Source organism: Girardinichthys multiradiatus, chromosome 18, assembly GCF_021462225.1.
Source record: "Girardinichthys multiradiatus isolate DD_20200921_A chromosome 18, DD_fGirMul_XY1, whole genome shotgun sequence".
Lineage (NCBI taxonomy): Eukaryota > Metazoa > Chordata > Actinopteri > Cyprinodontiformes > Goodeidae > Girardinichthys > Girardinichthys multiradiatus.
Genome location: NC_061810.1, coordinates 35,807,018 through 35,832,530, shown reverse-complemented (window position 1 = coordinate 35,832,530; position 25,513 = coordinate 35,807,018). Strand labels below are relative to the sequence as shown.

Genomic DNA, 25,513 nt, shown 5'->3' with positions numbered 1-25,513 from the left:
TCAAATTACACAAATTAGTCCATAATTGTAAAGTGGAAGAAAACTTGTTTTTTTTCTGAAAATAAATATCTTGAAAGTGTGGTATGCATTTCTCTTAATCCCCTTTACTTGAATACCACTAAATGGCATTTATATAGCATTGTTCTAGTCATTTTAACTACTCAAAAAGCTTTACAGTAGAGCCACATTCGCACACAAACATGAACACATTCGAGGATAGGCCGATCTGTAGGCAATTTGTGGCTAAGTGGCTTACCCTCATCGACATGTGACAGAAAGAAGTTGAAATTGAACACACAACTTTCGAACTGTAAGATGAATACTCTACTGAGAAATAGATCAAATCTAGTGAAATAAAACCCAAATTGCTAAAAAAGAGTCCACCCATGTGCTCCTTAATCTCACTATACAGCTTTAAGAGTAAAGATTCAGAGTAGTTCAAAGCAGAATTAGGTTATAAAATGTTAACTCAGAACACTGTTCAATCCATCATCTGAGCATGGAAAGTCTATGGTACAACTGCAAAGCTGTACCATACATGCCAAGACATGGCCGTCCAGCTAAACTAGCAAACCCAACAAGGAGAACATTGATCAGGGAAGCAGCAAGGAGGTTCATGGTAACTCTGAAGGTGATCCACGGCTCTGGTGGTGGGACAACTAGTAGTCGTGCTCTATACAAATCTAGCCTTTATAGAATAGTGGCAAGAGAAAACCCATTGTCTAAAGAAAGCCATAAGAAACTAATGTTTGGAGTTTGGTACAAACAATGCAAGAGACACAGCAAACATGTTGAGGAAGGTGAACCTTTCCATGTTATGCAAAACGGTGTCTGGTGAAAAACTAAGATCACATCACCCTGAACACATCATCTATGTGGTGAGAAAAACACACACACACACACACACACACACACACACACACACACACACACACACACACACACAGTACAGTCCCTCCCATTCTTTTGCATCTTATATCTAAAGAAATGGCCTGGTATTATGTGACACCTTCAGAAGAACAAGAGGATTTTCTATGGAATTTAAAAAAGATGAAGCGTAGACTTAATGAATAAAAGGCAGAGCTCAGAGAGAAAGATGGAGTTGTAGTAATTACAGAATATAGGCCAAGGTCTTCCACATCACCAATCATTTATATGCAAATCCATGACAATTGTCTTAGAATGGTAATACATTTTAGGTACTTATACCAATACGACCATGTTTTGACCTAATTAAAGCACATATAAAGGGGATAAGAATGAACTGGAATTAGGGATTTCAATTTACTCCCTTTTTTTCATATCTCCCTAAATCTAAGTTTAAAATATCCCGCTGTGTTTGCAACCACCTTCGTCAAATTGAAATCTATTTCTGGAGCATGAAAGGGACCTCTCACACTCTCCCTCCTTGTGTATTTCAGGGACTTGAATGAGACTGAAGTCCTTGACATTTTTTTGGCTTTTCTTTTCTAATAAACATTGTTCGTCAGCCTTGGCTCTTACTCATGAAAACCATTCAAATCATTAAGACCTTGCATCGTAAAAATACTGGCCATCAAACTCACAATAGGGTTGCAAGGTGCTGTTTTGTGTGGGAGAGATAAGCTTTTAATTATTCCACTATTCTCATAAGAGTACTGAGCCCATGCTGCTTTCAAATAAAGTAGATTTTGACAAATAGTGCACGTTTAAAATATCTCAGTATTTTGCTGCATTGCATCTCCAGCCTCCTTAATTGATGTTGCAGGGCCTTTTTATTTCCTCATCTTTCAGCAAGGGGTTGCACTGGGAGTGCTGTGCCTAAAGATGAAGCACTTGAAACACTGTTGAGAACCAGTGAAATTGAGAGAAGCTTGTGTTAAATTCAAACCACCTTGAGTAGTGGGATTTCTTTTGTGCATCCTAACAAAGCCTTTTATGTGCTCCCTCGGGTTAAAGTTGTGTTACTTCTTGACAAAATCTCCTCTCAGTTCATCTTTTTTTTTTACCAGCATGGAAAAAATAAGGAATACAAAGGCTCCCTTGGACAACCCTTGAATCTTTTTCACGTTTTGTCATATTACAGTCTCAATGCATTTTACTGGAGTTTTATGTGATAGACCCACAGAAAATTGTGCAACATTTTAAAGTGGAAGAAAAATGTTGGATGATTTCCACATTTATTATGCAAAGGAAAATCTGAATCAATTGGCATACCTTAAGGGTTCAGTCCCCCCAAAACGTAGTAGTACCTTTCGGTGAAGTTACAGCAGGGAGTCTTGAGGTGTTTCTGCTAGCTTTGCAGATCAAGAGACTAAAATTTTAGCTTATTCATTTGTGTAAAATACAGGTCCTTCTCAAAAAATTAGCATATTGTGATAAAGTTCATTATTTTCTATAATGTAATGATGAAAATTTAACATTCATATATTTTAGATTCATTGCACACTAACTGAAATATTTCAGATCTTTTATTGTCTTAATATGGATGATTTTGGCATACAGCTCATGAAAACCCAAAATTCCTGTCTCACAAAATTAGCATATTTCATCCGACCAATAAAATAAAAGTGTTTTTAATACAAAAAAACGTCAACCTTCAAATAATCATGTACAGTTATGCACTCAATACTTGGTCGGGAATCCTTTTGCAGAAATGACTGCTTCAATGCGGCGTGGCATGGAGGCAATAGGCCTGCGGCACTGAGGTCTTATGGAGGCCCAGGATGCTTCGATAGCGGCCTTTAGCTCATCCAGAGTGTTGGGTCTTGAGTCTCTCAATGTTCTCTTCACAATATCCCACAGATTCTCTATGGGGTTCAGGTCAGGGGAGTTGGCAGGCCAATTGAGCACAGTGATACCATGGTCAGTAAACCATTTACCAGTGGTTTTGGCACTGTGAGCAGGTGCCAGGTCTTGCTGAAAAATGAAATCTTCATCTGCATAAAGCTTTTCAGCAGATGGAAGCATGAAGTGCTCCAAAATCTCCTGATAGCTAGCTGCATTGACCCTGCCCTTGATAAAACACAGTGGACCAACACCAGCAGCTGACACGGCACCCCAGACCATCACTGACTGTGGGTACTTGACACTGGACTTCTGGCATTTTGGCATTTCCTTCTCCCCAGTCTTCCTCCAGACTCTGGCACCTTGATTTCCGAATGACATGCAGAATTTGCTTTAGAAGTACTTTGGACCACTGAGCAACAGTCCAGTGCTGCTTCTCTGTAGCCCAGGTCAGGCGCTTCTGCCGCTGTTTCTGGTTCAAAAGTGGCTTGACCTGGGGAATGCGGCACCTGTAGCCCATTTCCTGCACACGCCTGGGCACGGTGGCTCTGGATGTTTCTACTCCAGACTCAGTCCACTGGTTCCGCAGGTTCCCCAAGGTCTGGAATCGGCCCTTCTCCACAATCTTCCTCAGGGTCCGGTCACCTCTTCTCGTTGTGCAGCGTTTTCTGCCACACTTTTTCCTTCCCACAGACTTCCCACTGAGGTGCCTTGATACAGCACTCTGGGAACAGCCTATTCGTTCAGAAATTTCTTTCTGTGTCTTACCCTCTTGCTTGAAGGTGTCAATAGTGGCCTTCTGGACAGCAGTCAGGTCGGCAGTCTTACCCATGATTGGGGTTTTGAGTGATGAACCAGGCTGGGAGTTTTAAAGGCCTCAGGAATCTTTTGCAGGTGTTTAGAGTTAACTCGTTGATTCAGATGATTAGGTTCATAGCTCGTTTAGAGACCCTTTTAATGATATGCTAATTTTGTGAGATAGGAATTTTGGGTTTTCATGAGCTGTATGCCAAAATCATCCGTATTAAGACAATGAAAGACCTGAAATATTTCAGTTAGTGTGCAATGAATCTAAAATATATGAATGTTAAATTTTCATCATGACATTATGGAAAATAATGAACTTTATCACAATATGCTAATTTTTTGAGAAGGACCTGTAGGTCAGCTTACTCATAATGGAGAGTTATGTGCAAGCATACATTTTCAAGCCTTGTCACAGATTCTTGACTTCTTCTTACTTCTTCTTGACTTTAACTGGGCCTTTTTAACACATAAATATACATTGACCTAAACCATTCCTGTGTAGCTCTGGGTGTATGTATAATATAGTGGTAGTGCTGGTATGACTGCAGGGGAACCCCTCCCCCCCTTTTGATGCAATAACTGCAAGTCTTCTGTTAAAGAAAGGCATCCCAACAGCTTTATGATAGTTTTCTTCTTGCCAATCTTCTATAAAGGGCAGATTTGTAGTATACAATTATTAGTTTTCTTCTGGAAATATTCCCTCACTGAACTGTGGATCTCTGCAGCTCCCTCAAAGTTACCACGGGCCCCATAGCAGATTTTCTGATTTATGAATGCCTTGCCAGGTCTGCCAAATTTGGGGTACGGTCATGTTTTAGTAGGTTAACAGCTGTGCCATACTCGTTCTGTTTTCATGATGGATTGAGCAACACTCCCTGAGATGTTCAGGTATTGTGTTCCTTGGTCTTCATGATGCTGTTTGTTCAATAATATTCTCTTACAAACCTCTGAGATCTTCACAGAATAGCTGTATTTATACAGATTATATTACGCACAGGTGCACTCTGTTTTTGAATTTAAGGGAATTGGAGTAAAGACGGTTAAATAAAAATGATGGTCAGATTTTTTTTGTTAAAACAGTTTAAACTATTTTTTTGTTACTTTCAGTTCATAATTTTGTGACACTTTGAGCTTGAACATTTCCCAATAAAATGTATCTAAGTTTGTGGCTGTAGTATGACAAAATAATTTAAGATGTATGAATACAGTGTGTTTTCATTATATGTTTGGGAAAAGGCTACTTTGTATGAACATTAGATTTCTTCCCTTTTATAAACTTTACTGGTGAGAAAAAAGGAAAGCTTGAAGTTGGTTTTATGAGGTTTCAATTCATCTGGCATGTTTACCAAGGGATCTTGAAGGCGAAAGCTCTATCCTGCCTTGCCTGCAGTCAAAAAAGAGAAAGGAAAAAAATGTCAAACTAATAGATAGTCACTACCATGTATGCTGTGTCTCACAGATGCAGCTCCTAGTCAAAGCCTCAATCACAAACTGCTCAATTCCTATGGGAGGCTCGGGAACACAGAGACGCCACAGTCTGACAGGGAACACTGCCACGGCTCTGCCCCAACACCCCAGTATAAGATCACTGTCAAGGCCATGTGTGCACCTCTGACAGCTCCAACTCTTACTTAAACTACAAATGTCTTTATTCCCCAGATGGCCAGGAAGAGCCTCCAGTTTGCCCTCAGCATTCCTGCTAATATGTCCCCAGTCCCAACTCAGAGACCTGCTTGATGTGAAAGTGTATTTTAGAAATGGAACGCAATATAGAGGGTAAATATAGCAGATGTCATCTGGTGCCAGCTCTCCAGTGAAACAATAAACACAGTTTGCTGTTGGCTTGTTTTATCACTGAACTGGGGTTGCATAAGATTTATGAAGTGCCACGGTGGCAACTATTCCATGCAGCAGGGATTGATGTTTGATACAAAAAAATTTGTCTGGCTGGGACATTAACTCAGCAGATTTGTCCCCGTCTTCACAAGTACAGCCTTGTCAATTATTCAAAGGAGCAAAACAACAGTCCAGAAACAACAGCACATTGTGTATAAAGCTCATTTACACATCTTTATTACCAGAAGTGTTCTCATGTGTTTAGACCACAATAGGAGGTAGCATTTTTTTCCTGATGTGTTTGCCTGCTAATTTACACCATTACTAGTGTGAGTTTCCATCATTCCTCAAAGAGGAAGGCATCAAGGGATGCAAAAAAGGCGGAAAAGGTAGCTGCTTACCTTACTGGTGCAGAGAAAGACCAAAGACTTCATTGTGGTATCTGAGAGATACACAGTCACAAGAAGACGGAGTGAATGCAAGGACAGGAATCAGGCTCTGTCAGGGCTCTAATGGAAGAAGCAGGTTCTCTGTGTCATTGCTTCTCCCTTCAGTGATGGATTGGGAGGTTAACAATCGCTATGTGTTAGGCAGCTCAGTGCGTAGCATCCTCTGCAGCTGCTTTTCAGACCTTTTATAATCACCCAATCTCAGACTTGATAGCTAGTTATAACAAGAAAACGTTTTTCCCTTGGTATGTTTGGATCTGTTTTATGTGGCAATACATTTAGGATAAATGTAAGATATTCATGAGAAGGTAACAAACGTGCTTCACATTCTGGCTCCACTTATATATCTTTTTATTATAATTGACATTTTGGCAGTCATTCTTCAAAATTAAAGGGGGCCTAAGGGCAGAGCCATTGACTAAATCACATAGAATACCTATGAAGCAAAAGAATGAGGCACATTTTAATTTTTTTTTATAGTTTTCCAGTAATATGTAAAACTTATAAGTTTTTACTAATTATTTTAAACATTATGTTGGACCAGAACTAAAAGCTGATTAGATTTACTGGTTTTTAAACTTAATTTTGAAGCACATAGCACATATACTTTAGTATTTCAAATGTATGTGATTAGAATTAATGCAATTTTAACTCAGGATTAACCTGTATTTTACAATCCAGAACTCTTTTATTTAAACTTTACGTGTTTTTGGTCCTGCACAAGTAAATATTAATAAACCACCAAGAAAATGATGCCACTGGCTGTATAAAACCAACCCCTTTCCAATGGTATGATCTCTTCCATTGTTCCTCTTTGCGGGACCAGGAACGGAGAGGAACTGCGCGCTAATGTCTCTTTGCTGGCAAACAGACATAAACTCTTCAACTGGATCCAAGAATGTCATTCGATTCCGCGATCATATGCACAAGTTAAGTACTGATGAATTGCTGTTGAAAGAATCCGGTATTCATTCATAAAAAGGGGTAAATTAAGGTATAAGCATTGCTCTCTGAGGCCTGCAGAAGCAATCTGTCCCAGAGAAGTCCCCAGTAGAGAAGCTGTCTCTACAAGCCGAGTGAAACGGTTTTCCCTGCCTGAGAGAAGGACAACAGGAGCCGCATCACCGTGGTTACGGTAATGTGCTGTTTGGCCGGCCGACAGAACAGCCGCCACTCCCCACAGCTAAGGAGGTTAGCTGTGGCTAACTGTTTAAAGACTGTGGACGTTTCTTCAAACTTCGCCGCCCTGGACAATGTTCTTCACCACACATGAGGTCAAGTGTTTGGGCAGGATAATATAGAAGTGATTTAGATTGAAATGATCTAAACGTTTTCCATTTTATGAAGTTTGGTTTTGTGTTCTTTGTTTGTATGTTTTAAAGTTAAGACAAACTTTATTTAAAGGGTGATTTTAAACAGAAGATTGATCAAAACGCGCCGTCCGCGCTTATGCATTTTAACCCTTTTATTGATGGTATTTTTAAAGGTGTGTGTTTGATTCTGGTGCTAAGCTATCAGCTTCTTTGTTAGCTTCAACTGCTAACAGGTAAGGACGTGTGCTTGCTGCTAAATAATATTCACCCAGAAAGGTTTAGTTTTCAATCCAGTAAATAATGTGTCCCTAACATCATTTTACTAAATTTGATAACTAAGTAAACACCATAAAGCCCCATTTCCCCAGAAAGATTTGGCTCTTGTCCAAAATATGTCCTTAAATGTTTTACCATTTCCTTTAATAATATTTCTTTAAATATTATTTTAATAAATAAAGGCAGTTAAGGAGATCCCATTGAAAATTAGTCATCCAGAAGGTTGGTTTCATTCAGTAGATCATTCTCAAAACATTATTTTATTAAAATAATATTTTATGATCTTGCATTGTAAATGGTTGTCTAAACGTTTGCTGATTATTTCCTAAGTTAGTTCCAAGACTAACAACTTCATTTCCAGATTCTTCAAGATAACCCTTGGTTCTCAAACATAAATTACATTGCATGGTAATGTTGCATCACTCCTTCAGTCATGGTTCTCAATCATCTGAAATCAACTTGTTTATATTGTACGTAGCCCATTAGTCTTCCCTATTCTTTAATTCCGCTTGGTATTTGTTGGATTGTTTTACTTATTGAAATATGTTTGACTTTGAGTTGACTTATTTTTGTTAATAAATTCTTGTATTTTAAGAAATTGTGTGAATTCATTCCATATATGTGCAGAGTTTATGCTGTTCAATAATGTCAGAGCTCGTCTCACACCTTTCTATTTTGTCTTAATACCATCGCCTTACTGGGCTGGAATTCACAGGACAACCCTTAATAGACCAACATATTATTTGATAAAATATTAAAATATTAATATTAAATATTAAATAATATTCTCAGATTCATAATCCCAACAATGGTGACATTTGTAATCTGCTTTAAACTTTTAACGATCATCCCTGTTAGCATTGCTGACTAAAGCAGCACTCTTGGTGGATTTTCTACATTGTTAATATTCCTACCTTTTATCACATTTTTCCAACAGGTTGCCAACACTTTCACATCTTACTTATGCAATGGCAGATAGAGGCTGGCAGCTCAAAACAAAAAAATTAAGCAGCTTTCTGTATTCCAGTTAGCTTTTCTGCTGCTGCTGAGGCTTCTTTTTATTCCTCTGTAGAGCACATTAGTGTTCTCTGCAGTTATTGTAACTGTAAAAGTCCAACATAATCTCCACTCGCTAAATGTCTGAACAAAACAAACTAGAAACATATAATTATATTTACTCCTCCTCAACACTAAGATATCTCAGAAGAAAATAATACTGTGTAGCAGTGTTTGACTGGCCAATGACAGGCTTCCATAAGGGCCACTAGTATGTTTAAAGTGTAACTAATCTGCCAAATCCGAAAATGCATCTGTACTTATACACAATTTATGAGATTACTACGAATATTTTATTGTTTAATTGTGCAATATTGTTTGGCTGTGTGCTTAAATATCCAGGAAACAATCAGACAAAATTAAACCTGAAGCAAAACAGAAACATGCAAAGTTAAGGTTTTTAGAGAGCAAGGAGAAATGTTTGCAAATGTTTGTAATCTCTCATAAACATGATAAGTTGTTACTTATCGGTCATCTGTCCTGGTCTATTTCTGTTACAGCATAGTTTCGAGATTTTGCTCATTGCTTGAGGAGTCACTAGGCTGCAAAGCAAATCAGAAAATATTCTATCCCACTGCAGGCAGAATATTTATGTTCACATCTACTGCATGTGCAAGTTCTAGACACATTCAGCCTGCTTTGTAGCAGTAGCCTTGAGATATATTCATGTCACTCAAGACAACAAAGATGATGGATGATGACTGATGATGAGAAGATGGATGGGGTATCCTCTTGTGAAGGTTGCCAAATACTCTTGAGTGATCCTTCTGTAATTTTCTTCTCAATCAAAAGATATTAACTTCCCCTTCTGCTGCTCTGAGTCTAAGTGTGAGTCACTGTGTCAGTGACAAACAACAAACATCATGGTAGTCAATTTCACTCATAAGGCACATGATAATAAATAGAAAGTCAAGTTTGCAGGGATGAGAAAAGAAGCCTTTTTGTGTTTGAAGAGGCTTGACTTATCACACTGTAAGATTAAAGGGAAATAAATGCTGATTTCTTCAGAATTGTACTAGGAGGATATTTAGGATTGGACTAAAGGGAAGAATGTGAACAATGTGTTGTTTGCTGCTTCAAACCTTCACGTTCACCTGCTTTTACTGGGTAGTTTGGTTTCCTTGCTCACTAGTCTAAGGATGGTTGCAGGGTTGATCAAGTATTTCAAGCTTGTTTAAAATAAACAAGTTTGAGTCTAGTTTAGTCTCTGTTTGTTAAAGGAGATTTTTTCATTACTCATTCAGGCTGTAGTTCATCTCTGATAGGTGGGATGGTAGTTATACTGTAGATTAACAATCTAACCAAAGAGCTTGGCAGCCCTTTTTTGATATCCAGTCCTTGGCTTGTTGATACCAATTTTAGCTGATTCCAAATTCTCTTTAAGAGCTGTAACATCCATTGGCAGACAGATGTGAGAAACCCAAAAGTATCTAACAAGCCAAGTCCATGGTTTACTCAGACCTCCCTACTGCAGTTTTAACACGTATGCATGATGCATTCACCAGCCAGAAAAAGGTTGGATTTTTGAGTTTCCAACTAATAATCACCAGTTAAGGCAATTCAAACTAAAAATCAGCCATATTCAGTCAATGCACCTTTATATGTTTTTAATTGTAATATTTATTAATTGCATTCCTCTTGTAAGTGAGCATTGTAGCTGACTGAGAAAGGTTAGTAGCAGCTTGATAGTTACAATGGAGCACAGGCCCTAATTTATACCCAGCTTTTGTCTTGGCTTTCACTTAAACTGCACAATACTTTGGAGAATAGATACAATTATGCAGTTCAGGCTGTATGGATGTGATAATAAAGGTTTTATTGTTATGCTCATGGAGAAAGCTGTCGGTGTCCACTTTAAAGCAACATTGCAGTTCAATTCTCATTTCCAAGTCTCTCGCATTGTTTGCAAAGTGGAGATCCTTGTTGAAGAGTCTCCATGCAGCAGAAGCTGTATGTCATGACGTTAGAAATAAACAGCACTCACACCCCAATCTGTCAGCCTTCTCTCTGCAGACCCCTACCACACACCTCATGTTTGCTGTCCACATTTACTGGTCCTTCTCAAAATATTAGCATATTGTGATAAAGTTCATTATTTTCCATAATGTCATGATGAAAATTTAACATTCATATATTTTAGATTCATTGCACACTAACTGAAATATTTCAGGTCTTTTATTGTCTTAATACGGATGATTTTGGCATACAGCTCATGAAAACTCAAAATTCCTATCTCACAAAATTAGCATATCATTAAAAGGGTCTCTAAACGAGCTATGAACCTAATCATCTGAATCAACAAGTTAACTCTAAACACCTGCAAAAGATTCCTAGGGCCTTTAAAACTCCCAGCCTGGTTCATCACTCAAAACCCCAATCATGGGTAAGACTGCCGACCTGACTGCTGTCCAGAAGGCCACTATTGACACCCTCAAGCAAGAGGGTAAGACACAGAAAGAAATTTCTGTACGAATAGGCTGTTCCCAGAGTGCTGTATCAAGGCACCTCAGTGGGAAGTCTGTGGGAAGGAAAAAGTGTGGCAGAAAACGCTGCACAACGAGAAGAGGTGACCGAACCCTGAGGAAGATTGTGGAGAAGGGCCGATTCCAGACCTTGGGGGACCTGCGGAAGCAGTGGACTGAGTGTGGAGTAGAAACATCCAGAGCCACTGTGCACAGGCGTGTGCAGGAAATGGGCTACAGGTGCCGCATTCCCCAGACCTGGGCTACAGAGAAGCAGCACTGGACTGTTGCTCAGTGGTCCAAAGTACTTTTTTCGGATGAAAGCAAATTCTGCATGTCATTCAGAAATCAAGGTGCCAGAGTCTGGAGGAAGACTGGGGAGAAGGAAATGCCAAAATGCCAGAAGTCCAGTGTCAAGTACCCACAGTCAGTGATGGTCTGGGGTGCCGTGTCAGCTGCTGGTGTTGGTCCACTGTGTTTTATCAAGGGCAGGATCAATGCAGCTAGCTATCAGGAGATTTTTGAGCACTTCATGCTTCCATCTGCTGAAAAGCTTTATGGAGATGAAGATTTCATTTTTCAGCACGACCTGGCACCTGCTCACAGTGCCAAAACCACTGGTACATGGTTTACTGACCATGGTATCACTGTGCTCAATTGGCCTGCCAACTCTCCTGACCTGAACCCCATAGAGAATCTGTGGGATATTGTGAAGAGAACGTTGAGAGACTCAAGACCCAACACTCTGGATGAGCTAAAGGCCGCTATTGAAGCATCCTGGGCCTCCATAAGACCTCAGCAGTGCCACAGGCTGATTGCCTCCATGCCACGCCGCATTGAAGCAGTAATTTCTGCCAAAGGATTCCCGACCAAGTATTGAGTGCATAACTGTACATGATTATTTGAAGGTTGACGTTTTTTGTATTAAAAACACTTTTCTTTTATTGGTCGGATGAAATATGCTAATTTTGTGAGATAGGAATTTTGGGTTTTCATGAGCTGTATGCCACAATCATCCATATTAAGACAATAAAAGACCTGAAATATTTTAGTTAGTGTGCAATGAATCTAAAATATATGAATGTTTAATTTTCATCATGACATTATGGAAATTAATGAACTTTATCACAATATGCTAATATTTTGAGAAGGACCTGTATTTCAGCTTCTCATCTCTGGATGGAGTTCCTCCAGTTATGAAACTGGAAGATGTTGGCACAATTATCCGCAGATTAGAATAGCATTGGGGCTGTGTGGGTGTAGCCAGGGTGATCTGGCTGCAGGTGTTCACACATGAGCACTGACACATATGTACATGGACTATTGTTATTCCATCCTTGTATGTATGAGGCCTCTCCAGCCTCCCACTAGCAGGTGCAAGCACTTCTATAGAGCTAAAATGCTTCAGTTCTCACTCCCAATAAACTACTCATCTACTTATCATGGCCCACGTAGCCCTCCTGATGAATGTGATCTCATCATGTATGTGTGAAACAAACAGTATGTAGTACAAAGCTCTTTGTTTTCTTCCACTACTGTTCTGCATGTGTAAAATATTCAATTTAAATGTTAAGCACAAATGTTTTTAGATAAGTATGCATTTTTGTCAGTCTGCAATAACTTACAGAGCCAATAATTCCACTTAAACATGTTAATGTTTTTTACATTGTGAATGCTTTTGCACAAATTCACAACAAAACAGAAATCCTGGTGGATGACAGATTGCAATCTGTGGTGAGCATCCTGACAGGCTGCTGTACCTTGTCTATTAAAATGCAGGTTTGCAGAAAACATCACGGAAAGGACCTTTGCTTATGATATAATGTGACCTGGTGTGGAGCAATGCAGTACCTGTGTTTTTATAGATATTTAACTGCTAAACTAAAGAATGGGGAAGTTGTCACAACATGATATATGAGCAAGAGACACTGAAGATGGACCTTTGCTGTGCAAAAGTATTCATACACCTTGAACCTTTTTAGATTTTGTCTCAAAGATGTATGTGTTTTATCTTTATTTTATGTGATAGCCCAACACTGGGGGATCCCCCTAGACTATCCCCACAACTCGGATACCTCTAAATTAAATTCAGTGCAACCATCTGCTTTCAGAAATCACAAGAATTCTAAGTAGATTTCACCAGCTCCAGGGATGCCATTTTTCTGTTAGGAAAGGAAAGATGCTCATAGTTGATGAAACACAGATGGCGTAAAATATAAGGCAATCATGGAGGAAAATCAGTGTGGTCCTAAAAAATTATTTGAAACTGGGGTGGAGGCACACTAAACCACAGTACGCTTACTCTAAACATCGATTCAGAGCTAGAATGGAACAATTTAGATCAATGTATATTCATGTGTTAGGATGGTCCAGCTGAATACAGACCTAAATCCAATTAAATGTTTAAGTTTGTGGTTCTAATAGGACAAACAAACAAACAAAATGGGAAAGAAATTCATGAGAAATTTTGGCAGGGCATTGCAGAGCTGTAGAAATGTTTTTTCAGGATTATGAACAGTACACAACAGAGTACTTTAGAATGTATTTTATAAATTACAGTTTTATTTACTGCATTAACCTACACTTGCTCTGATGTAGGTAAAATAAAGCTAGTTTACTTAGGACAGAAAAACAACTAAGAAGATTACAAGGAATCATTTCAAAATAGAATTACTGTTTTTTAGAAACAGTATAAAAGTTCAGACTAAATAAAATACAGTCTTTAACCATAAATATGACTATGATCTTTTCTAAATTCCTCATTATATGGAAAAATCAATCTCCTGTCTTATCACCCAGCAGGACTGCAACATCATTTGATTTGATATAATTGTACTGCTCTGTATGTCTCCTCAGCCCACAGACCTGGGCTTAAGATTGATAAGAGACGTGTCAGAGGTGTGCTTGTGTGTTAGCATTTGCGTATAAATTGGAGCTGTGAATTGAAGTCTGCTTTCCCAAAAGGCTGTGCTGGAACACAGAGGCTGTGACCTCTCAGCACCAGCCCTGCGACCCCACAACACAGCGTGCTCAGCCTCTGCTGCACTCTAAAGACTCAGAGAGCTATAGCTTATCTGCAGTCAAAACAACAAACAAGAAAAATTCAGAAGAAAATAGCAATGCAAACAAAGAAGTGAGGGTTTTTTCTCTGAGTCAGTGTATCTGTATGATTGGCAGAGGCCCATCTCTTTTTGTATTTTGAACGGTGATGTGAAAGAACTAACTGAAAGCACCAAAAGACAACAACCATGCAGCATTTAAGCATCAGATAGATGACGTTTGGATATACCTCAAAGTTTTAAATTAAAATAAACTGTAGTTCCATTTGTTGAGAGGCAATTGCTATCATGTTTCACCAGCAATTTAATCCACAAAGACAAAAAAACAAGATAACAGACATGCTTCGTGGTGTGACTTAACACAATGCAGCGTCAAATGATTAGATCTCATCCCTACATTTCCTCTTTTCTTCTGGCATGGACTGTGTGCACAGTCTCCAAATGAATAATTAATGTAAACTGGAGTTATTATCAAGGGTGGCAAAAATCACAAGAGCACCAAATAATTGCCCCTTTTCCATTTTGGCAGTGGTGGGAAATTTGGAACATAATAAGATGTGGTTTAGGTCTGGGTCAAGTGAGGTAGGACACCCAAAATTGACTGTCATTATTTTCGTAATAGCTCTGACCCACATACAGAGAACAATCCGGAGAAAATAGAAAGAGTGAAATGATATTTATTGTGCCACAAAATAATCAGGAACGAAAACGGGCGAAACTCCAACTGTAAGGGGAAAGGGGAAGAGAACAGTAAAAACAGGGAACAAACATAACTTCTTGAATCGTAACTGAGCGAACCACTAGAAATCACAGGCTTTAGTTGCGACACATGGAACGTAGGATGAATCCGAAGACTTGCAGGAAGACGAAGGCGAACTGCAGAGGGACTAATTAGTCTCTACTTCATATGGACCGATGAAACGAGGCGAATGTTTCCGAGACATGGATTGGAGAGGTATATCTCGTGCTGACAACCGTACCCTCTGTCCAGGCTGGTATTATGGTCGGCGATTCCAGTCAGCGAAATGTTTGTTTTGGTCAGCGGTGCGGTGTAGGGTCTGGATAGTCCAGATGGACTTGCAGCGTTGGATGTGTTGGTGAACTGTTGAAACCGTGATGCACCTTTCGTCAGCGGCAAACAAAGGGGGCTGATAACCGAGGGAAGCTTCAAAAGGGGAACGACCAGTAGCTGAAGAAACGTGGGAATTAAGTGCATACTCAACCCAAGGCAGGTATGAGTACCAATTAGTAGGATTTGTGGAAGTGGGGCAACTTAATGTGGATTCCAGTTGTTGGTTTAATCTTTCAGTTTGGCCATTGGACTGAGGGTGATAATCTGAGGTCAGTGAGACTTTAGCTCCTGGGGCTAAACAAAACTGTTTCCAAACTTGAGAGATGAACTGTGGACCACGGTCAGAGAGAACATCCTGTGGGATTCCATGAAGGCGAAAAACATGTTTTGTGAGTAGTTTGGCTGTTTGTAGGGCTGATGGAAGCTTCCTGAGGGGAATGAGATGACAAGCCTGATTTGGAATGCTGAGTGGTTGAAGAAGACCTGCCGGTGGTTGGTTACTGGGCTTATTCCTGGCACAGGTAGCACAAGCCTGAACAAACTCCTTCACATCTTTATTTAGAGAAGGCCACCGAAATCTTCTTTGTACTAATGCAATGGTTCTACTAACACCAGGATGTAGCCCAAGAAAGTGATTGAAGACTGGTGAAACTCACACTTCTCAGCTTTTACGAACAGGCGGTTCTCCAGAAGACGCTGAAGGACTTGGCGAACGTGTTTGCGATGCTCCTTAATGTCCTTGGAGTAAATCAAAATGTCATCCAAGTATACAAAAACAAAAATGTTCAAAAAATCTCAGAGAACGTCGTTGACTAAGGCTTGAAACACAGCAGGAGCATTACATAGTCCGAAAGGCATGACCAAATAGTCAAAATGGCCCAGCGGCGTCTTGAAAGCCGTCTTCCACTTGTCCCCCTGGCGGATCCTGACCAGATGATAAGCATTTCTTAGATCTAGTTTGGAAAATATGGTAGCACCATGAACCGGTTCGAAAGCAGAGGTAATGAGTGGAAGTGGGTACTTGTTCTTAACAGTGATCTGATTTAGGCCTCTATAATCAATGCATGGTTGTAATGAACCATCCTTTTTCCCTACAAAGAAAAACCCTGCCCCAAGTGGTGAGGAGGAAGGTCGAATAATACCTGCCGACAAGGAGTCATTAATATAGTTCTCCAGAGACTCTTGTTCTGGACGGGAGATGTTATAAAGTCTACTAGTAGGCAGAGGAGCACCGGGAAGAAGATTTATTGTGCAATCATAGGGCCTGTGAGGTGGTAAGGACAGGGTCTTGTTCTTACTAAAAACTCTCTTTAGATCATGGTATTCACGGGGCACATGAGACAGATCAATAATCTTGTCCTCATTGATCTGTTGGGGTTGACTCGGGGGAGAAGGCTGACTGGAGACAAGATGTGTGACAATTAGTAGACCGGGATTCAATGTGGCATTTAGACCAATCTAAATGAGGGTTATGTTCCTGTAACCAGGGAAAGCCTAGGACTGAGGAACCTTGGGACACTGGAAACACAAAAAAGGATGTCTTCTCCCTATGGTTACCTGACAATAAATGTTCTGTGGGTTTGGTCCGCAGAGTTATTTGCTGTAATCTCTTACCGTCTAAAGCTAAGACAGAACGTGGATAATCAAGTGGTTCCACCTCAATGCCTGCCTGGTTTACCAACTCGGTATCAATCAAGTTCTGTTCGCAGCCATAATCTATCAAAGCGGATAAGGTCATAGTATGCTGATTAACTATGATAGTTGCAGGTAAACTGAATCTGGGGGCTTTACTAATCTGTGTGTGGTCCACCAACCCCCCCTTCACAGTTGGTGGACCCTGTCTTTTGGGGACCCGGGTCAAACAGGACAAGCAGCTACAAAATGCTCTGAAGAGCCACAATAAAAGCACTGTTTGGACAATCTGTGTCTCTGTCTCTCTTCAAATGTGAGACGTGTACGTCCCACCAACATGGGCTCAGGTTCAGGTTTTGGTTGCTGAGGTGGAGTTTACCATGAGGTGGAGAATTAGTCTTCAGCTGGGGTCTGTAAAAGGACCTCTCTGCTCTGGCTCTTCTTCTCTCTCTTAACTGGTTGTCAACTCTAGTTGCCAAAGTAATTACCTCATCTAATGTAGGAGGTTCCTCAATCTTGCCTAACTCATCCTTTAAATAATCATCTAGAGCGTGCAAAAAGATACTCTTCAAAGCTTCGTTATTCCAACCAGAAGTAGCAGCTAGTGTGCGAAATTCAATAGAAAACTCCGTAATGGATCTATGATGCTGCTTTAAGGCTCTCAACTGTCGACCTGCACTAGATTTATCTGTCACAAGGGAAAAGGTTTGTTTAAACTCCTTGACAAATTCTTTGAACGTACAACCAAACTCTCTACAATCAGGAAACCGGGCTGGATTAGGGGAAATGACATCACGAGACCCCCAGTGGGCACACCACCTGCAGGGGGAACCATGAGGGACCGGTGCAAAGAGGATTGGGCGGCAGACGAAGGTGGAGACCTCGGTGGCCCGATGCCCGGATGCTTAGGCTGGCTCTAGGGACGTGGAATGTCACCTCGCTGGGGGGGAAGGAACCTGAGCTGGTGCGGGAAGTCGAGAGATATCGACTAGAAATAGTCGGGCTCGACTCCACGCACAGCGTGGGCTCTGGAACCCATCTCCTCAAGAGGGGCTGGACTCTCTTCTACTGTGGAGAGGCCTGCAGGGAGAGGCGGCGGGCTGGGGTGGGTTTGCTTGTTGCCCCCCAGCTCAGCCGTCTCGTGTTGGGGTTTACCCCTGTGGATGAGAGGGTCGCATCCCTGGGCCTTCGGGTTGGGGAGAGGTCTCTGACTATCATTTCGGCCTACGGGCCGAGTGGTAGTGCAGAGTACCCGGCCATCTTGGCGTCCCTGTCGGGGGTGCTGGATAGTGCCCCTCCTGGGGACTCCATTATTCTGCTGGGGGACTTCAACGCCCACGTGGGAAACGACAGTGACACCTGGAGAGGCGTGATTGGGAGGAATGGCCTCCCCGATCTGAATCCAAGCGGTGTTTTGTTATTGGACTTCTGTGCTAGTCACGGATTGTCCATAATGAACACCATGTTCAAACATGTTCAACACCAGGATACCCTAGGCAGGAGGTCAATGATCAACTTTGTTGTCGTATCATCAGACCTTCAGCCGCATGTTTTGGACACTAGGGTGAAGAGAGTGGCTGAGCTGTCCACTGATCACCACCTGGTGGTGAGTTGGATCCGCTGGAGGAGGAGAAAGCCGGACAGACTTGGCAGGCCCAAGCGCATAGTGAGGGTCTGCTGGGAGCGTCTGGCGGACCCCCTGGCCAGGGATGTATTCAACTGTCACCTCTGGGAGAGCTTTGACCAGATTCCGAGGGATGTTGGAGACATAGAGTCCGAATGGACCATGTTCTCCACATCTATTGCCGATGCTGCTGCCCGTAGCTGCGGCTGTAAGGTCTGCGGTGCCTGTCGCGGCGGCAATCCCCGAACCCGGTGGTGGACACCGGCAGTAAGGGATGCTGTCAAGCTGAAGAAGGAGTCCTATCGGCTGTGGTTGGCTTGTGGGACTCCTGAGGCGGCTGACGGGTACCGTGGGGCAAAGCGTGCCGCGGCCCGGGCGGTGGCAGAGGCAAAAACTCGGACCTGGGAGGAGTTTGGTGAGGCCATGGAGAATGACTACCGGTTGGCCCCGAAGCGATTCTGGCAAACCGTCCGGCGCCTCAGGAGGGGGAAGCAGTGCTTCGCCAACACTGTTTACAGTGGGGGTGGGGAGCTGCTGACCTCGACTGGGGACATTATCGGCCGGTGGAAGGAGTACTTCGAGGATCTCCTCAATCCTGCCATCACGCATTCTCTGGTGGAAACAGAGGCTGGGGACTCGGGGTGGGACTCTTTCATCACCCAGGCTGAAGTCTGAAGTCACCGAGGTGGTTAAAAAGCTCCGCGGTGGCAAGGTTTCGAGGTTGGATGAGATCCGCCCAACATCAAGTCCTTGGATGTTGTGGGGCTGTCATGGTTGACACGCCTCTTCAACATTGCGTGGCGGATGGGGACAGTGTATTTGGATTGGCAGACTGGGGTGGTGGTCCCCCTACATAAGAAGGGTGACCGGAGGGTGTGTTCCAACTACAGGGGGATCACACTCCTCAGCCTCCCTGGTAAGGCCTACGCCAGGGTATTGGAGAGGAGAGTCCGGCCGATAGTCGAACCCCGGCTTCAGGAGGAGCAGTGTGGTTTTCGTCCCGGCCGTGGGACACTGCACCAGCTCTATACCCTCTACAGGGTACTCGAGGGTTCATGGGAGTTTGCCCAACCGGTCCACATGTGTTTTGTGGACCTGGAGAAAGCATTCGACTGTGTCCCTCGTGATGCCCTGTGGGGGGTGCTCCAGGATTATGGAATCGGTGGCTCTTTACTAGGGGCCATCCGGTCTCTGTACAAGCAGAGCAGGAGTTTGGTTCGCATTGCCGGCACTAAGTCAGACCTTTTCCCGGTGCATGTTGGACTCTGGCAGGGCTGCCCTTTGTCACCGGTCCTGTTCATAACTTTTATGGACAGGATTTCTAGGCACAGCCAAGGGCCGGAGGGGTCTGGTTTGGGGACCAGAGGATTTCGTCTCTTGTTTTTGCAGATGACGTGGTCCTGCTGGCCCCATCTAGCCAAGACCTACAGCATGCACTGGGGTGGTTCGCAGCTGGGATGAAGATCAGCTCCTCCAAGTCCGAGGCCATGGTTCTCGACCGGAAAAGGGTGGCTTGTCTTCTTCAGGTTGGAGGGGAGTTCCTGCCTCAAGTGGAGGAGTTTAAGTATCTCGAGGTCTTGTTCACAAGTGAGGGAAGAATGGAGCGGGAGATCGACACACAGATCGGTGTGGCTTCCACAGTCATGGGGGCGCTGTGCCGGACCGTTGTGGTGAAGAGAGAGCTGAGCCAAAAAGCGAAGCTCTCGATTTACCGGTCGGTCTACGTTTCTAACCTCACCTATGGCCATGAACTTTGACCGAAAGAACGAGATCCCGGATACAAGCGGCTGAAATGAGGTTCCTCCGTAGGGTGGCCGGGCACTCCCTTAGAGATAGGGTGAGGAGCTCGGCCGTCCGGGAGGGGCTCGGAGTAGAGCCGCTGCTCCTCCACATCGAGAGGAGCCAGTTGAGGTGGCTTGGGCATCTATACCGGATGCCTCCTGGACGCCTTCCTCGGGAGGTGTTCCAGGCACGTCCCACCGGGAGGAGGCCCAGGGGACGGCCCAGGACACGCTGGAGGGACTATGTCTCTTGGCTGGCCTGGGAACGCTTTGGGCTCCCCCAGGAGGAGCTGGAAGAGGTGTCTGGGGAGAAGGACGTCTGGGCGTCTCTGCTGAGTCTGATGCCCCTGCGACCCGGTCCCGGATAAACAGAAGACGACGAGTACGAGAACGTGTACGACATCACGAGATTAAGGAAGTTGTTGAGATTCCGGGAGTGCGCCAGCGCCCTCTACATGAGAGGTGAACACACACACACACACACACACACACACACGCACGCACAACCCAGATCCCGACAGAATCATCTAAGACAAAATTAAATTAGAATCTAACTCCCTGCATAATGAAGAGCGTTGCTGGAGAAGCTATGCAGGTGCTTTGACAAATTGGAAAACTGAACAAAGATAATTGTACTCTAATTTTATTTAGTATCTGACATACAGGTGGAGTCCAACACCCACAATGAGCATCTAATTGCACACTTACAGTGTGAAATTGTTTTATTTTTGACTTGCAAAGTTCAGAATTTCCTTGTTTTTAGTTGACAAAAATAGACGGATGAAGTAGACCATTGTCTTGGTCTCTTAAGAAAGACATGAGCATAAATTAGGCTACAAAGTCAAACAGTGCCTAGCAAAGGCATTCACGCCCCAATGACCTTTATCTGACAGACCAACTAAAAGTAGCATTTTAGGTGGCTCAGCTCCGCTCCGATGAGGTGGGTTTTGGAAATACCGAAATTGGTGTATTCACCGGGGATTTATTTCCGAACCAAACACACCATTTCATGGTGGTATTGTTTTGTGTGTTTTGGGGGAATGTAGATGCGTCTGAACAACTGATTACATGTGTGATCAGCTGATTTAAGATGTTATTAAATACAGCACCCTGCCTGCATGTAATTCAGAAAGTTGACATAGTGTCCTTTTTCTTTCAGCCTTCAGGCATGGTTTATGATTTGCAAAAAGTAAAATTATATTTCGATATGACCCACCTCAGCCATTGTGGTCCTTAATATTATTGTCGGTGCTCTTGAGTTTCATCAACTTTTCCCTGCACTACCTTGGCAAAAACCCTCTCATTTCTCCTCCTCCCACTGCCAATCAGTGAACAGCAGTCTGTTCACATAACATGTAGTACCCAATCAGCCCTAGTCGTACCCGCTCAGGAGCAGGGACCAAAAAAGTAGGTACCAGTACGAAGAAAACTGTAATGGAAACACTCGTAAAGCGGGCCGAGTGGAGTCTAGCAGGGCCAAATTGAGCCAGTGGAAAAGGGGCAATAGACACTGTTCGGGAGAAGGGCCAGCAGAGACTATATTTCTTGCGACAACTCAAGAAGTACAACCTAAACAGAAGGTGCTTCGGATCTTGTACATAGCCATTATTGAGTCTGTCTCGTGTTTGTTCACAGTTGGGTTTGGCTCATGCACAAAACAGTACAAGTCCAAACTGCAACAAACAATTAGGGCTGCAGAGAGGATAATCAGGGCTGACTTTCCCTCCATCCAGGCCTTGTACAGGTCTAGGATCAGGAAAAAAGGCAGCTAAAATTTCTGAAGAACTTACTCATCCTGGACACAAACTGTTTTGACTTTTACCTTCAGGTCGGCGCGCTATTTGCAAAAATTTGCCGACACAGCCGCTAATTTGCAATGAAAAATTGGCAAAAATGGCTGTAACTGCAGTGAAATGGAGGACTGAATCTAAATGCAAAATACAATTTTATATTTGTTTTATATATTTTTTAAAGTATGTATTATTTTGCTGCCACTTCATAATTATGATCCTGGCTGTGCCGGTCTGTCACATAGAAACCCATTAAAATACCTGGGAGTTTGTGGCAAAATGTGAAAAAGTTCTAGGGGTATGAATACTTCAGCAAGGCACTGAACAAATGTGTCAAACTGGGAGATGTTATCGGATTCTTATTCTCCCTGTCATTTCCTTGGCCTCTTTGCTTGCTGCAAAACTGTCTCTCTTCTATGCATCCTGAATTATTTAAAAGTGTTGTGATTCCCAGTATGATTGTGAATCTGGGGCTGCAGCTCTCTACAGCGCAGTCATATGTGCTTGTTTTCTCTCTCTTCACAGTTTTCCTTGTCTTTTTCCCTTGGTTCAAATGCCAGAGCATGATGCTGCAGTCTTCACGCCCCAAATCTCACCTTCATTGGGGCAATAGTGTATTTGTGTTTATGTGTATGTGTGTTTGTGTGTTGTTGGGCTGGAAGTAATGAATAGTCAAAAAGCTGTCATCTACAAGGGAATGGCTATTCATATGTATCTATATTCAGGTCAGAGTCGTATTCAGAGGGGATGGGAAAAAGAGGGAGGGAATGGTTTTATTTCCCATCATGCATCTGCAGCGGGATCAAATTGGCACAGAGGATTGGGCAGTTTCTCCAGGGATAAGCATCCTGTCTTTTTTCCTGACACCCTCTAAGGGACGTCTGCCAAGGGGATCAGTTCTCCAGTAGATGCATGTACAACAAACATAACCTAAATCCCATGAGATTTACACTTGTCTCATCCATCAGCTGACTTGGCCACCTAAACCAACGATCTCACTTTTTATATTTTTCTGTACTTCTTCAAATGTCAATGCCTTGAAAACCTGAAGTGCCAATGACTCTTTGGGCACTGCAGAAATCAAAGTTAGCTGCCCTGAGGAGAGGTGCTTAAAACAGCTACTGACAGATGAAAAATTGATACAGTTTTGCCATATTTGAGCATCCCCGCCTCATCCTGTCCTTCCATCTCTATTTCTCTCTCCAGATGATGTGCAGATGACACACACAGTCAGTACAGCACATGGGTCTGAAGCTCTTTTGTCTCTGATCTGTGGGGGAATATTAATGTAGCGTGTGCTGTCTGGGATGGATCAAACTATTCAGTAAAAAAGAGGGATCTTTATCTGCGCCCACAAGCACAGGGATTTTAATGTGGCACTGGCTGGATGTACACTCTAATAGGCAAGTCGTGAAAACATGAGAGCGATCCTCGGAGAGCACAATAGAAGAGCGTATTGAAGAGAGAGAGATATGGATGGTTAGATCAGTTCCTTCTATAGATGGAAGCATTTGTAACCATAGTTGAGCTTCTCTGGAGCAGTATTTCCACCTTCCTTTCATAAATCTCCATCTGTAGATCCACATATACAGAGTGCTCCATGTTCGTCATTTAATGAGACTTTCATCTTGTATAGAGGCATCACTTTAAGTAGAGACGCATGGCTGAAATATATTAGATACACTTACTAAGTTAACGTCGGAAGAAAGCAAATAACTGTGTAAGAAAAATTAAGCAGTAATCTCAACAATGTGATTTGAAATTTCAGAGCCAATATGGCTCTACTGCACTTAAAATGTTTTTCAAGAAGATGAAGAAGAAACTTTATTCTTCAATACCAAAGAACCTAAACCTGGAGTCAGTGCTAGGTTCTATGGTATATAAGGATCTGGGAATTATAGTTAATTAATTCATTAAAGACCAGTTCAGTCTCAGATGGGCAAGGGCCAATATGAGAGTTATATGCTATTAGAACTTTGAGTGAAAAAAATCAAAGCAAAAACTGTATAAAGTTATGTAACTGCTTAAATTTAATGGCTGCAAAATAATGCAACATATTAGCTACTACAGATATATCAATGATAGCTATAACATTTGTTTGGTGATATTTTGGGTATTTTCCTAATGCATTACCTTCAAGTAAATTAGTAAATAACCATCCATTTAGTTGTACTAGTATGTGTGCTCAGTATTATTCCTTGTTGGTGTTCTGTTCTTTGTTGAGTAACACATTAAACAACCTGATATTAGCTTGTTAAGTAGTCGATGCTATGTTAAAACAGTGATGTTTGGTGCTCTTTTATATTCTGTGACTGGTTTTTTGTTATTTTTCCGAACAACCACATATGTGTTTATTTTAAACACACACAGCAACATGTGGGTAAGGAGCAGCGATGCCTCATTCAATTTGTCCACATGTCAAACATTTTGCAATGTATCAAATGGGCACAGGCATGTTTTACTTTATCTGTTAGATTGTATAAAACAGGGGTCCCCAACTAAAATTGGAGGAGGTCCACTAAATCCATCATTAAAACACTTCGTAGTCCAAATCAACTGAGAAAATATTTTATTTTATTTTTATTTAACATTTAATTTACACTAGAGTTTTTGTTTTTTAACTACTGATCAATTATTCATATGCCCATGATATCATCTGCTGAACAGAAAAGTGCAATCAGAGTATGTACCAATATTAAATGCACTTGTAATGCCACAGTCAAGCTGGGTCAGTACATCAGTACAGTTTATTTATATAGTGCCAATTCACAACACATGTCGTCTCAAGGCACTTCACAACAGTCAGGGACATACATTCCAATAAATCCTAATCATTGAACAGTGCAGTCAGATTCAGTTATTTTACTTAAGCTGTTGTCCTTCTTCTCCATCTAAAAGTGTTTCTGCAACAGCTTCCATGCACTCTTTGATCATTTCCCAGTCAGTGAAATGCTTTTTGTGTTCTCCTAAAATCCACTGTACTTGCAGTGAACAATCGTATGCTCGCTGTTGTGCCACAAGAGACTATGATGTCAGCCGTGTAGCTCGCTCATATTTTCCCCTCAGTTCATTTATTCTCCTTGTCCTACTGTCAGACCCAGGCCGATAGTTTTGGTTGAAGTTCTTATGTTTGGCTTCATAAGGCCTCTTTAGATTTACACTATTTTGTAAGTCCAACTGATTCAGAACACATAGGGCAGACTGGCCTTACAACCTATGGAAGTTAAAAGGAAAGCGTATGCTTCTGTCCATTCATCATTAAGTGTGCGATTTTCATAGCCCACTTTACATATTTTTGACAAAGCCATCTTCTTTTACTCACTCTGCACCAGCAAGTCATTTTACTGTCAGCAACCATGAGCTCACAAGCTAGTAACTTAGCAGCTATTAATAGTAACTTTAATAGCGCCACAGTGCACTACACTGATGGCTGGAGGCGAAGCTTTAGCTACCATAGCTCCAGCCGTCAGAGGGCCAGTGAAAACACAACTGGTACCGTACCGAGTAGAGTGAAACCAAGTAGAGAGAGACTGAGTAGAGCAGAGCCATGCTGCCAAAACAGAGCCAGTCGAAAAGTAGCACTAGCAACC

General features: G+C 42.1%; 1 protein-coding gene across 3 annotated transcripts in view; it reads left to right on the top strand.

Moving 5' to 3' along the window:
- rtn4rl1b (reticulon 4 receptor-like 1b) overlaps positions 1-25,513 on the top strand; it is a 255,764-nt gene that overhangs the window by 13,789 nt on the left and 216,462 nt on the right. Inside the window, exon 5 of one of the 3 annotated variants that reach the window (XR_007042361.1) lies at positions 5,233-5,403. The exons of 1 other annotated variant lie outside the window; for it this stretch is intronic. Coding sequence is in view for 1 of the 2 variants with exons in the window: in XM_047391471.1 (XP_047247427.1) it covers positions 20,589-20,595 (7 nt within the window). In the remaining variant the exon portion in view is untranslated. Of the gene's footprint in view, positions 1-5,232; positions 5,404-20,513; positions 20,596-25,513 lie in introns of those variants that run through there. One more of the 3 variants, XM_047391471.1, reaches the window with a different exon arrangement.